Raw genomic sequence first — 14,718 nt, 5'->3', positions numbered from 1 at the left:
AGCCTTCCTTTCACATCCCGACGCCCCCACCCAACACTCTGTCACCTGGATCTTGCCCATTTCCTCCCTGGCATGTCCCTTAGTCCCTTAGGTCTGCACATCTGCCCTTCCTCATTGGCCAGCTCTAGCACAGATCACTGTGTTCACCTTGGCAGTCCCAAGTCCTTGCATACTGCCTGCCTGAGAGCAGGCTCCAAGCCGAAGGCCTCTGGAGTCAGTGGATGAACGGATATGTGATCTACATGGCAGAAATAAAAGCCTGAAGCTCGCAGAAGGTTAGGTGTTTATTTGCACTGCTTTTTATTTTTATTTTTATTTATTTATTTATTTATTTTTTCCTGAGACGGAGTCTCGCTCTGTCTCCCGGGCTGGAGTGCAGTGGCGCAATCTCGGCTCACTGCAAGCTCCGCCTCCCGGGTTCACGCCATTCTCCTGCCTCAGCCTCCGGAGTAGCTGGGACTACAGGCGCCCGCCACCGCGCCCGGCTAATTTTTGTATTTTTAGTAGAGACGGGGTTTCATCGTGTTGACCAGGATGGTCTCGATCTCCTGACCTCATGATCCTCCCACCTCGGCTTCCCAAAGTGCTGGGATTACAGGCGTGAGCCACAGCGCCCGGCCTGCACTGCTTTTTAGACCGTCTACCAGGTTAAAAAAAATTACACAGACTCTTTTGAAGGCATAGATTTTAGATACCAACCTCCGACTGTGGCATTTGGGATTTCCAGAGCATGTTGTGGAGGCACTTTTGTACCCAGAGGCACATGGAATTTACCAGGCTGTAGGGAGCAATGTGCTCTCAGGGGCTGCTGCTGCCAGTAGCTTGGTGAGGTGGGGAAGACAGCAGTGGACGCACGGTCAGGGCCCAGTACACAGCCCGCCTGCCTTTCATGTGCTGATTGTCCAGCAGGTGGCACCTGTTCCCTCCTGCCACCCACCTTAGAATCGCTTCCCTCTTGATGAGCACCTTCAGCCAGAGGTGGGTGGGAAGGGGAGGACGTGCACTGGGCTCTGCTGTGTGCCAGTGTCTTTGGTATAAGGAGCCATTCCCTGGCCCAGGGCAGGCAGCCAGTACCCACCAGGGTTGGGGATCATTGTGGGTCTCCATTGCCCATGCTCTCTCTGCCTCTCATTAGTAGGGAATCGATGGGCCCTTGTTATGCCAAGGCAATGCTAAAATCTCTGCTTTACCTGCCCCCTTCTCAGCGAGGCTCTCTGTGGGCCACAGCTGATGCTCCATCAGTGCCAGTTTATGAGACAAGTTTCTGCCGCTCAGCCTTGGCACGGCAGATGGAAAACATCAGCAGGAAGAGCTTCCCCGGCATGGCCTTCCCTGCGTCGGTCATGTGCCTAATGAGCTATCCTTGCGGTGGGCTTTTCTCCTGCTTTTCACTGAAGAACCCTCATATGCTCCATAGACATGAGCTCATGAAGCCTTCCTGGGGGGCAGGGGCAGCCTCATCTGTGACACTCTCTCTGGGCAGCTTCACCGGCCCTACTGTCTTCCTTCTATCAGAAGATGCCTTCGGGCCCAGGAGACTCATCAAGACCTCACCCCCTTTGTCTTCAAAGATGCTTTTTTTGGTGGCAGATCACCCTGGTTCTGCAGGGGGTTGGGGGCTCAGCCAAGAACACCTGTTTCTCCACAGGGGAAGTAAGCTAGAGTCAGGAGGAAGCAGCGAGGATGGCGTGTGACTGGACGACAGACGTCCTGTGGCCCCGGCGGTGCTCTCTCCCCTTGTGCTTTGGGGCAGCAGCATTTTAGGTGTGTAGCTTTGGTGGAAACGTCGCTCCCCACTGTTTGGAAGTGTAATGCTCCATGAGGAGGAAGTTGGAGCCAGTGTGGTTTTCTGGGTCCTCTGCCAGAGGACATCTGGAGTCCCCAATATGTTTCCCCAGGAGCGACTTAATGAAGACAATCCTTCAGCCCAGGCAGGGTCCCTGAAAGGGCTCAACGCTAGCGCCCAGGGAGCTTCAGTCCCTGGTGTGTCCTCTCGCTCTGCCCCTTGGGCTGATTTCTAAAGGGTCTACTCTAGGCCTTCCTGGGAGATGTTCAAATTTACAGATGGAACGGGTGAGAAGGCACAGTGGTTTAAAGGATGCTCATCACCAGCTTAAAGGAGGGAAGGAAATGACGCTTTGTTCTCAAGCCAGGTTCACTAATGGCTCTGGCAAGGAGGCGACTTCGCTCTCACAGGAGGATCCATTTGCAGGCTCCATGGTGACTTCTGACTTTCAGGGAAAATGTCTCCCCCACTCAGCCAGGATGAGGTGCAGCAGCTTCAGCCCAATCCCCCCATCCTCCTACCACCCCGCAAAGGACCAGGCACAGACTCCAGGCCGACTGCCTGATTTTGCTCCTCCCCAGTCCTCCTGCTGCTGCCCCAGGGAAGAGATGTGGCCCCTGCTCACAGGCATCAGGGGTGACTCTGGGCAGAGCTGTTGCTTTCCTTCCTCCTCAGAGCTCCAGCTCTGCAAGAGCCTTGGGGGAGTAGCAAAAGGGGAGTTGTGGGGGTGGGATGGGCAGGGATACATCGAACCCACCACAGCACAAGCCTCTTCTATACAAAAAGTGTGTATATCTCTGCAAATGTCACAATAGCATGATCTGCTCTTCTCTTACCATACGGCACTTGCTTTTAAATCTACAAGTTGAAATCTCAGAGACCCAACTTTTTAGCTAGCTATGTATAATTGCAAATCCTGTTATATATGTGGAATATATGTAACTACATATCACACATATGTGTGTGTATCATTCTGAATAGTATTGCATACATTTGAGTCCCAGGAATTTGGACCTCAAACCTCCTATTTGCACACAGTTATACCGCTCTGCACCACCAAGGAAAGAAAACCTAACAGGCCCAGGGCACCGTCCCTCGTGTGCCTGGTGTCCAGAGCCCAGGGCAGGCATCTCATACGTGGCTCGTCTTCTCGGCCAGGGCATGGTCCGTGGGCAGCGTGAACTTGATGGCGCCGTCCCTCTCCCAGCCCCTCCGGATCCTGGTGAGTCTGCGGCTGATGCAGGGCAGGAGAAACAGGGCTTTGGCCAGGATGACGACGCACGGCACCAGCAGCGTGAGCGTGAAGGTGGGAGGCAGGTAGAACTTGTAGCGGCTCTCCTCGAAGGCGCGGGTCCAGCCATAGGTGAGCGTGTGCAGTGTGCTCAGCACCAGGGCCACAAAGCCCAGCGAGGACTGTGGAGCGAAAAAAAGGCTGGAGTGAGGGCAAGGGGATGACAGATGCAGCAATCCTGCCAACGACTCCTCTGTTGGCCTGGCGGAGGGAAAGGAGGGTGGCCTTAGCCCTTGTGGCTCTGGGTTGGAACCCGACTTCTATCACTCTTAGTGTGATTTTATGATAACTCTCAACTCTCTGTGCCTCAGCTTCCACAACAGGAAAATGGGAAGAATGCTTCTATGCTGAAGGTATCTAAGGACTGACAAATTCATGCGGATTCCTTACAATAACCATATAACCATGTTTTTTCCTTAACTTGGTTATTTGTATCTCTGGAGGCTGCTGGATGATTTCAGATGGAATTAAGTTCAAAGAAGTTTAAAAAACATTTAAAGCCTGCTGCGGTGGCTCTCGCCTGTAATCCCAACACTTTGGGAGGCCTAGGTGGGAGGACTGCTTGAGCCCAGGGGTTCGAGACCAGCCTGGGCAACATAGTGAGACCCTGTTTCTTCAAAAAATACAAAAAAATTAACCCGGCTGTGGCAGCATGTGCCTGTTGTCCCAGCTACTTGGGAGGCTGAGATCACTTGAGCCCAAGAGGTCAAGGCTGCAGTGAGCCAAGATTGTGCCACTACACTACTACACTACTGCACTCCAGCCTGGGTGACAGAGCAAGACCCTGTCTCTAAATATATATATACACATATACATGTATGTGTGTGTGTATACAAATTTTACTAGTTCTGTGTGTATTTTAATGTATATTAGAGTAACAAGTGTCTGCCTGTATACCAAAATCATTATTTCACAGATAACATTTGGCCTAAGTTAAGATCAGATAAAAAGTGGACTGATTTTAAGTTAGCTTGAAGATAAATGCAGAGTAAATAATTTACAGATGGCATGTGGATTTGGCACCAGTAGTGAAGGCCCACTCATGGGGCCTGTGGTCTGGGTGACCTGGCACCATATAGAAAGCCCCAGAACACCACACAGATGCCCTCTGTGCATGCCAGACCTTCACCTCCCGCCCCATGCTGGGTTATAAATATCCTGCGTGGAAACCCCGCTGGGCCTACTCTTCCCTCTGGAGATTAGTGACCGTGGGGAGAAGAGACCGTCCAACTCCAAATGGAAATGGTCCCAGCCATTTTACAATGGAGCTTCCCACCCCTTGAACCACGTGTGGGCTTTTGTGGGTCACTTCCAGCCAAGAGTGACTGATCCACCACCCAAAGCATGACTTTCTGTAGGAGCTGCAATGTGAAAATGGCTGGGAAGTGCTGCTCTGTGACTCCAGCCTCTTGGCATGTACGAGTTCTCATGGACCACAAAGGAAGAGATCCAGGTTCTACTGTTGGTGCTGGTTCAACTGATATGAACCCTGGGCAGTCCACTTAATCAACTTTAGTGGGAGATAAGTAATTTCCAAAGCTAAAGTCAGAGGGAGAAGTGCTGGGTAGGTGCAGTCGCCTCCATCTAGTCCCCTAGACAGGGCAGGCAGTGACACAGCAGAGGGCACCGAGAGCGAGGGAAGAGTGGCACAGGGGGGCTCTGACTGAATTCTGCGAGCACTGGGGAGCCACTAAGAGCTTTGGGGCAGGAGAAACCATGTCTATTACACAGGGATGGAAATAGCAATGACCATCAAGCAATAAACACATACGCATTTTCTCCAAGGAGACATTGCGAGGGTGTAATTTAAATGTGGTGGCTCACCGAGACCTCTGGGTGGTCTCTATGGATTCCCTTCTAGCCTAGCTTGTCGGCATCAATCCAGAGCCTCGGCTGACAGATGCTTCTCATTTGCACTCCCCTCAGAAGTGTTTCTAAGTGGGTCTGATTCCACACTGGGCCCCGTTCTTGCTCCTCCCTGGTGTGTGTGTGTGTGTGTGTCCCTTCATTTGCGCCTGCTCCAGAACAGACACCAGGACGGTGAATGTCAGTGAGTGAAAGAACATGGTGTGGGAGAATTGCTTGTAATACTTTTGCTAAAGATAATAATAAACATTTTCCAATGGCTGCACACTACAATTTCACAGACAGGTTCTCACGTTCAACATCCCTGGGCCCAAGTAAAATAACCAAATAAAACCTTCTGTATCCTTCCTCACCCTCTTTGGTTCTTCTTGGCTTTGTGTCCACTTCTAGAATCTTCTTGGCCCGGTCTTTAACAACTTCTGGCTCACCACGAAGAGTGAGGAAGCCACCGTGGGCTTTGTGCTGTCACTCACAGTGAATTCCTATCATTTTGATGTAGTCACCTCCTAAAGAGAAGCCTCCTTGACCGTCAGTGGCACATGTAAGCAAATCCTTGCCACTTCCGGAAGTGTCTATCAATAATTCCAAATCCCCTGCAACTTCTCAGCCACCCCAACTTTTCTAAATTCTAATCTCTTGGTGTGGAAGACTGTGGTTAAAAAGGTCCCCAGCACTGACCATCAGGAAAAAGTCTTGGCCGGGCGTGGTGGCTCACGCCTGTAATCCCAACACTTTGGGAGGCTGAGGCGGGCGGATCACCTGAGGTTGGGAGTTCAAGACCAGCCTGACCAACATGGAGAAACCCCGTCTCTACTAAAAATACAAAATTAGCCAGGTGTTGTGGCACATGCCTGTAATCCCAGCTACTCGTTTGAACCCGGGAGGCAGAGGTTGTGGTGAGCCAAAATCATGCCTTTGCACTCCAGCCTGGGCAACAAGAGTGAAATTCCATCTCAAAGAAAAGAATAAGTCTTGACGTCAATCACCCTGATGTTCCCCAGCCAGGATCCCAGCCCTAATTAACTGTGGGCCCTCCCACCCCTCCTCATTGTGGACTTATTGGTGTTGCCAAGATGGCTGGGCAATGCCCTTTATCCCCGAGAGTTTGTCAGTCTGTGGCTATCAGACTGTGGTTTTCAAACCTTGCTACACATTAAAATCACCCGGGGAGCTTGCTTGGGTAAAATATTAGTGCCCAAACCCCACTCCCAGAAATTCAGATTAAATTGGTTTGGGGTGGGATGTGGGCATCTGTTGTTTTTTAAGGTTGGGCAGATGAGGCTGATCGGCAGCCAGGACTAGACCACTCATGTAGGAGACTGTTGTCACCATACCCTTCTAGCTTCAGGGTGAAAAGTCCACACGGGCCCCTCTGCTCAGGTCATGTGACTGGGGAAGACCTGGACCTATCTGTTCCTTAGACGAAGCCCCACTGAGAGCCTTTGGGCGCCCACCTCTGTGTCGTGACGCTTTTCCAGAAGGTGCGGCAATGGGAGCCCGTCCAGGCCTGGAAAGCCAGCCTTAGTGGCCCCAGTGAGGTCTTTGCATCTCCCTCGGGCAACGTGCCCTGTAGCTCCAGTGTTTGGTCTGTGTGGGCCACTGTCCCCAGCCCCTGATCTAGAGAGTGATGAATTTTGCTGGACACTCTGGGCTCTGCACAGGGACAGTGTGGAGACACTGCTCCGAGGCCCACCAGTGGCAGTCAGCTCCTCCTGTTCATATATCCTCATGCTTGTGCCATCCAAAATCCCACGGTGCAGACAGCAGGAAGCTCCAGCCTCCGGCTAGTGGTTCATAGCAAGGGCTGATAGCCAAAGGCCAGCTTTTAACAAAGGGCCTTTGACTTTCCTGTCCCAGTGGGAAGCCTGCATGATTCCAGAGAGTTTCTTTCCCAGAAACTCTCCTTGGGAACAATTTAAAAATCCCAGAACCCAAAGAAGCCCAAAAGAAGGAGAGGGATTGTCATGAGGCAATTAATAAGATCCCCAAGCTAGGGCCATTTTTATTATACGTAAGCTTGTTAGCAAAAAAGAAACAGCCAGGTCGTTGTAGCTCCTGCTGGTGCTCAATTACTGTGGCACGAAGGGGCTTTGGACAATCGCTCACGAAGCTGGGGTCAGGCTGGTCTTGTCATTATTTCAGGCAGGTGGCTGGAGTGGGCAAGGTCACAGGCAGTTCCTCTCACTCTGGGAGAGAACTTAGGTTCTGAAAGCTGAACCTTCATTTCTCTGTGCAGATGAGCTGCTCTGACTGGGGTATTTTGCAGTCTAACATCTAATCATGTTTAACTGGCTGAATTGGAACAGTTAGCACAACCCAAACCAAACCAAAACGATAACAAAAAGTACCCAAAGGAACACAAAATAAAATGTAAAACTTTAAAAACAGCTTTGGGAACAAAAGGATAAATGCGAGCGCAAGTCGCCTCTTTGTGGAATCAACACATTGTTTCAATGGTTTTTAGCTAAATAAAGTGTCTGAGATGTTCAAACCAGAGCGACTTCACCTTGAATCGGGGCTGGGTAAAATGAGGCTGAGACCTACTGGGCTGCATTCCCAGGAGGTTAAACATTGCTAGTCACAGGATGACATAGGAAGTCGGCTCAAGATACAGGTCATACACACCTTGCTGATAAAACAGGTTGCAGTAAAGAAGCCAGCCAAAAGCACCAAAACCAACATGGCAACGAGAGTGACCTCTGGTCATCCTCATTGCTCATTATACACTAGTTATAATGCATTAGCATGTTAAAAGACACGCCCACTAGCGCCATGACAGTTTACAAATGCCACGGCAATGTCAGGAAGTTACACTATATGGTCTAAAAAGGTAAGGAACCCTTAGTTCTGGGAATTGCCATCCCTTTCCCGGAAAACTCATGAATAATCCACCTCTCGTTCAGCATATAATCAAGAAGTAACAGTAAGTATAAGCAGCTGGGCAGCTATGCCGCTGCTCTGACTATGGAGTAGACATTCTTTTATTCCTTCCTTTCTTAATAAACTTGCTTTCACTTTACTGTATGGACAGGCCCTGAATTCTTTCTCGCATGAGGTCCAAGAACCCTGTCTTGGGGTCTGGATCAGGACCCTTTTCCGGTAACAAAAGCATTACAGATCTAGGGGTCAGCCACGGCTCCTCAAGAATCATGGCTGTCCCCGTGGCGTGGTGTCTGCTGTGGACATGTGTGTAGGGGAGGGTGATGGGGCTCAGGTAGCTTCTCACTGGCCGTGCTAACTTTAAAGGAGAAGGTTGCAGCTTACCTTAAAAGCCAGCATGCCACTGTTGGCTGCATGCATCCTGCATTTAACGTGTCTAGCTCAAATCCTCTCAATGACATGTGGGGTGGACACAGGCACAAGCGAGCAGCCGAAGCTCCGAGAGCCTAGGAAACTTGTCTGATGATGCAGGGCAGGTAAGTGGGGGTCTTGGGACTGAAATTCAGGTCTTCTGGTTCCACTGTCTGCGTTCCCTGCACTGGAAGTTGCCACACACTGTGGCATGCGCACCTATCAGTCACTCAGGGAGCTGCAAAAGTAGACTGCCAGAGCCATCCCTCAGCATCCGAGTCCATGGATGGGAGGCAGGCCTGGGTTATCAATGTCTCAACCTATTTGACAGGGACTCGCAATAAGAATCATGTTTTCCTCTGCTGCCCGGTAGACAATGAGGTATGCTACATTTGCAAATATAACTAGCAAATCCACATAACTGAAAAAGTATCCTGACAACATGCAAAACACTCCACTGTTTTCTTTGTCATTCTATTTTATTTCATTTTTAAAATGCTGCTTGTGATCCACGGAATCAATTGCATGATCCACTAGTGAGTGTCCACCAGTTTGCAAACACTGACCTGGACCACTTTTAGGCCCAGCGTTGGAGTTCCCTGGCCTCTATCTCACTGTCGCCTACTGAACTCAGAAACGGATGGCTGGTAGCTTAGTCAGGGATAATGGAAATATGGCCAGATACCCTAAGAATAATAGCAACATACTTTTTATTTTTCTTTCACACATAATCTCCTACTGTGGCTCATAAAATCCCTGTAGGGCATTAACTCGGTTTTTCAGGGGTGTAAACTGAGGCTCTTGGAGCAGACATGCTCTGCCCACACTTACAGAGCAGGGTTGCGGGGAGGGAAAGCTGGAACCCGGGCTTCCCAGGCGACGCTGACAGTGCCTCCTCCGTATTGACATCTGGTTTTTGTGGATGGAAGGCAGGCATTGATTTCCACAAGTAAAATCCTGCCTCTCTACCCACCTAACACCACCCCGCTCTTGCAGTGGCAAAAGGACTGTCCTATTTGTATTTCAACGCTTTCATATGTAAAGTAGAAGGCAGCTGCTAGGGTCTCAGTCAGCTCTTGCTAACAAAATCAAATCCACCGGCTTTCTCTGGCAGCCAGAGCCAGGGCATGTAATCTATGGCTGCTTAAGGGAGCAGCTTTCTGGTGAGGGGAGCAGCCTGCAGTCGGTTTTAATTGTGGATAAGCCGTGCACGCCAGATACTTCCAGGTGGGAAGAGGAAAATCCTAGATTTGAGTGTGAGACACATGGGGATTAGTGGCAGATAAATAAAATTCTTCCCCTTCTCGTATGCTAGCATGTGTCAGCCCTGAGCCCTCCTCCAGGGACCTTCCGAGATGAGCAGAGTCAGGGAGATTCAGAGGCAGACACACTTTAAAAAATACATGGCTACAACTCTGTGTTGTTCCAATGGATGTGAAGCATCCCTGGTCAGGAGCAATTAATTTGGATTACATAAGAGCATTACGCTGTCACTGTCCCTGAGTCCTGTACCACGTCCTCCCTGCACAGATTTCTGTTGATAGTGGGGGTGGATAGGATGGCTGTTCTCTGCCCTGATACAATGGCAGGATACAGCATTAGTCAGCTCCCACCCAAGGGAGGGGAGGAGTTAATCCGCCAACACTGACCGCAGATTCTGTGTGGAGAACAGTGGGAGATGCCAAAGAAATGTAAACAATGTCCCCGCCTCCGTTTCCTTTATCATGGAAAGATGGCTCTGCCTGTCTTGTTCTCTATTGCATCACAGGCCTAGCAGGATGCCTGGCCTGCAGTAAATGCTCAATAAATGTTTGTTGAATGAACAAATGCAAAAAGAAACTTGCCACTAGCAGCATTTCCCAGAGTATGTTCTGTGGAGTTTGTTTGTTTGTTTGTTTTGGAGACGAGGTCTTGCTATGGTGTCCAGACTGGACACTTGAACTTCTGACTCCTGGAAGGATCGCTCAAGCTCAAGTGATTCTCCCACCTCAGCTTCTGTTAGTAGCTGGGGTCCCAGCCACATGCCACAGTGCCCAGCTTGTGGAGTGCTGATAGCTGTTATTTGGAAAAAAGGAGGGGGAGGGTGCTAATGCTCCAATAAGTCTGGTTGACAAAGGTTGGTTTGTTGTAGATGTTATTAGAATTTTTGATGTGCCAAAGTGCATTGCGATCTCTTAGAGGGAAGTAAATCTTTTCTCAAATTCATTTGATGACAGACCTCCCTTTTCCGGATTGTTTCATAGGAATGGCATCCTTGGGAAAAAGCTGTGCCACCTCCCCTATAAACTGGGGTCCTAATGCTTGTCTCCCATCCACACTGCATGAATCAAGGAGTTAAGGGGGACAACAGAGCCAGGCTGAGACGAGGGGTGGAGGGTGGTGGACCAGGCTCGCTCACTCCCTAGCCCACGGACTCCTACCTAGACCAGCAAAATGTCCAGTGACTTCATGTCATTCAATTTTGCTTGGAAAGCTCAAGAATTCTAGAAGCTGAGAACAGTGGACCCAGGGCTCAGTGTCCTGGAATGTAATGTTTTCCCATGCCTGTGTCTGGCTTCCTCATGTAGTGGCAGGTTAAGTTTTTAGCGGGCAGCCCCTATCAGAAGGCTTGGATGGGCCCTCTGGGTCAGGAAGGCCTGGCATCTCACTGAGTGGTCCTGCTGTGCGGATGATCAGAGCCCAGCCAGTTCTCAAAGGTGGAGCACTTACTCATGAGAGGTGGGCCAGGGCCACGCTGAAGCTTGCTGGCGGACGAGAGACTACTTTACCTGAACGAAACTGAACTCCCTCCAGTTGAGCGAGTTTGCAATGGATGGCAGTGAGGTCACGGCCAGCAGGGACAGCGTGCCGAGGGCCAGCACTCCCAGGGAGAGGTAGATCTCCATCCGCCAGACCTCCTCCTCCACCCAGAGGTGGCTCTTGTTGGCCAAGACCTGACATGGATGGAAGGAAAAGAAGGAAAACCATGAACGCTGTGGCAAAGGCTGGTGCCCTGGGAGGGCAATGATGAAGGACACGAGAAAGATGATACGGCGGGTACTCAACACTGCACCTGACACTACCCGGGTCTGTGACAAGCATTTCTCAGGCACTAACTCATCGAATCCTCAAAACTCTCCCACGAAGTAGAGATCACTGTTATCCCATTTTAGAGATGGAGGAAATGAGGCACAAAGATGAAATCATTTTCCCAAGGTCACATGCAGCTAACAGATGTAGAGCTGGGACCAGGACCCACGCACTCTGGTGCCAACGACTGGGGATCCTGGGGCTTTCACACATCTGCCCCTGGGCAACCAATCAGAACAGTCACATCAGCAGAGTAAGGAGTCAACCAGAAATCCAGCCCTTAAGCATGGCTCCGTCTCACGGTTTTCTGGCCCCAGAATCCCAGGACAGGACAGAGGAGCTCTCCTAGCTCAGAATCCCCTCAGCCAATGAGCTCACACCCTACTGGCTGCTTCCCTTCCCAGCCTGTCTCACCCTGAGCCCTCTGTCTTCCTGGAGCCCCACACTGCCCCTGTCACTGGCTCACACTCAGGACATACAAAGACACAAGCAGACACTGAGCCCCCAACACTCCCTGACCCAAAGCTCTCAGCCTCCCGTCTTCCTACCCAGTTCTCTACTTCTGCCTGGGGCACACAGCCTTGGCTCAACTTTGCCAGGCAAGAGAGACTGACGGCCATTCACCAAGCAGTTCAGCGAGCACTTACGAAGCACCTACTGTGTGCCAGGCCCTGGGCTACAGAAAATAAAGATACCTGCCTTCACCCTGCCCTCTGAGAGATCTGGGGCCCCCACCAAGCTCCAGGACACATAAATTGGGGAGCCCGTATGAACCTGGAGATTTCTGACCCTTCTCTCCGCACCTTGCCACTGAGCCCCCTCCTAACCCGGCCAACGCTCACTCGCACAGTACCCTCATGAGGAAGAACTTTTATCAAGGTGCAACTAGACCAGGTAGCAGAGTTCGTGGAAGTCAAAGTGTTCTCTGCGAATCACTGTGAAATGCTGGTACTTTAATTCTATAATGTCAGCAGAACAAGGAACAGTATTTCCATTAGAAGATGTGACTCCACTTTAATAGGCTGCCTCTCAAAACAGAATGACTCATACAGGTTTTTTGAGAAACAATTTCAGCAGAAAAAAAAAAGTAATAATAACATGAGCTCAGTTACCAGATAAAATATTAAAAGTGAATCCACTAGGCTGAGCAAAATGGTTCTATAGCTTATAAGAGAAAGTTTAAAGAAACGGAGAAAATGCCATCCATTGAGTGCTTTTCCTGCAATCTGTGAAAAATGATTGCCTCTGGTCTATTTTAGGGCAGGCCTGGCTCACTTTGGTGACTTTAAGCCACTAAGGGACCAGGAGTCTGGGGACCCAGCCTCTTGTCCTGACCACCAGTGGCATGTGACTCTAGCAGGTCTGTCTCTGGGCCTCAGTTTCTCTACCTGGGAGGTTTGGATGAGGTCATGTCTGAAATTCTCTTGATTTTGCTTGTGTGCCTGCTGTGGTTGAAGTCACCATTAGCTGGAAAGGCATGCAGAGGGCGGAGAGGTCTCCTCCGTACATCTGCCCAGAGAAGTCTTACTCACATCTCGCAGCATGAATTGAGTAAGTCATCTCCTCGCTGGAAGTTGTTTGTTCTTTAACTCTGCTTCATTAGTCATTCCTCTCTGCGTCTCGGGAAGATCAGGCAGTTAATGTCACAAGTCAGAGTTTCGATGATTACACACACATATACCGCATTGGCTTGCAAAATGTCTTGTTTTTTTCCTCTAATATTTCTTCTCTGCAGTGACGCTGGGAAGGGAGGGATGAGGTGGGCAAGGGAGCAGTGGATGGCAAACAGCCACATGAGGACTGAACCTAAGCCCGCCTTAGGAGTCCATGAGATTCTCGGTCAGCCTATTAAACCACAGTGCTGTGCTCAGAGCTCCCCGTTGACCAGTGGCGCACACGGCTAACTGGAACAGAGGTGTAATAGCTCGCCTAGTAAGTCTCTATGTTTAGAGATGATCAAGTTCGCCACCTTGAGAAGGCGAAGGAGAGTCGTCATCAACAAGAGAGGGAAAGACAGCATTCAGGTGTGGGATTTCCCTCTAGGTTGCAGATCAGACGCTGAAGGACCAGTGAGGCTGCAGCATTAGCCCCTCTCCATGTCTGCACAGCGGGTGATGGATGGGAAGGGAGTGGTACCAACTCACTGCCTGCCAGACTCAGAGGAGGAGGGAGTGGCAGGATGTGGAAGGGCAACCTGGGGGGCATAGAGACCACAGGCCTGGATTCTGATGCTGACTCTGCCACTGGTGGGCAGTCATGAGACCCTGGGCAGTCCCTTTCCTGGCTCATAGCATCCTTGTATCTTGCTGTGTTACTGTAGGACTAAAAGCATTACGTTTGTGGAATGAGTAGCATGGGACAGGCACACAGTGGGCGCTTAATGTAATAAATGGCTGTTGTTCTCAGTGGCAACAAGGCAGTTAGGCTAGTTCTTGCTCCAAGCTCTACGTGCACTCCTCTTAAGATGCCTGGTATTGGCTTTGTGGTGGGCAGTTAAAAATCAGTCACTCAGTGACCATGCACTGGGAACCTGTGTTAGGAACCATGGACCCCAAGGTGTGGAAGACCCAGTCATGGACCTCTGAGTCGGGTATGAAGCAGTGTGTAAGAAAAATAATAGTATTTACAAAATACGACAGATTACAGAGGCAGGTGTGGGGAAGTCAGGGGAGAGGCTGGGGGAGCTTAACAGAGGTAGGGTTTTGAAGGAGGAATAGGAGTTTGCAGGCTGTCAAGGTGTCCCAGGGTGGGCATGCCAAGCAAGAGGAATGAGCTCTGCCCATTTAGAGGACAGTATGGGACCCAAGTGTTGACACTTCACAGGAGAAGGGGAGATGAGGCTGTGGAGGGAGTCTAGCTACATAGTGAGGGTTCTACCATTATCCCAAGGACACTGGAATCACTGAACCTTTTCAGCAGTGACATGGTCAGATGAGCGTTTCAGACCGACCATCCTATGCCAGCCATGTGCAGATGTAGCTTGGGGTGAAGGTAATAGGAGAACAGAGTGCAGCTTAAACATTTCTTTGATCTTGATCTTTGATTTTGATCTTGAAATGTGTACTTCCAGGGAAATACACAAGCAAAACCAAAGGCCCTGTACAAATATCAGTTATTGTTGGTAATAATACAGTCTGTAAACATGGTCTCAAAGGTTTTCCCTACAGTTGGGATACAGCTTTGCCTCCTAATCTGCAGACTCAGGGCTGTAAGGAAATCTTGGAGGAGTTTCTTGTGCCTGGACTAATGCGCTCCCTTGACCCAAGGGCCCCGTGGGCAGTTGGGGTGGTGAGTGGATGTGTGGGGACCCTGTGGTGAGATGCCCACGGGCTGGCAGCAGAAACCACATATCAGGCCTGAGCTGCCCAGAGGCCCTGCTGTTTGGGGCTGAAGGCAGAACAGCCTCAGGTGCCCA

General features: G+C 50.3%; 2 protein-coding genes across 35 annotated transcripts in view; both read right to left on the bottom strand.

Annotated features, from left to right (window-relative positions):
* The window catches only part of DBI (diazepam binding inhibitor, acyl-CoA binding protein), a 343,175-nt gene that overhangs the window by 102,013 nt on the left and 226,444 nt on the right, over window positions 1-14,718 (bottom strand). The window contains exon 1 of one of the 34 annotated variants that reach the window (XM_050752745.1): window positions 2,292-2,302. The exons of the other annotated variants lie outside the window; for them this stretch is intronic. The gene's annotated coding sequence lies outside the window, so the exon portion shown is untranslated. Of the gene's footprint in view, window positions 1-2,291; window positions 2,303-14,718 lie in introns of those variants that run through there. 34 annotated transcript variants of the gene reach the window in all.
* Window positions 2,559-14,718, bottom strand: part of STEAP3 (STEAP3 metalloreductase) — a 39,660-nt gene continuing 27,500 nt past the window's right edge. Inside the window, exons 4-5 of the mRNA XM_050752711.1 lie at window positions 11,003-11,167; window positions 2,559-3,199 (exon numbers count right to left, since the gene is read on the bottom strand). Of these exons, the coding sequence (XP_050608668.1) occupies window positions 2,918-3,199; window positions 11,003-11,167 (447 nt within the window). The 3' untranslated portion in view covers window positions 2,559-2,917. The remainder of the gene's footprint in view (window positions 3,200-11,002; window positions 11,168-14,718) is intronic.

This window comes from Macaca thibetana, chromosome 12 (genome assembly GCF_024542745.1).
Source record: "Macaca thibetana thibetana isolate TM-01 chromosome 12, ASM2454274v1, whole genome shotgun sequence".
In the NCBI taxonomy this organism is placed as follows: domain Eukaryota; kingdom Metazoa; phylum Chordata; class Mammalia; order Primates; family Cercopithecidae; genus Macaca; species Macaca thibetana.
The sequence above is the reverse complement of the archived record's forward strand: the minus strand, read 5'-3'. Positions and strand labels throughout refer to the sequence as shown.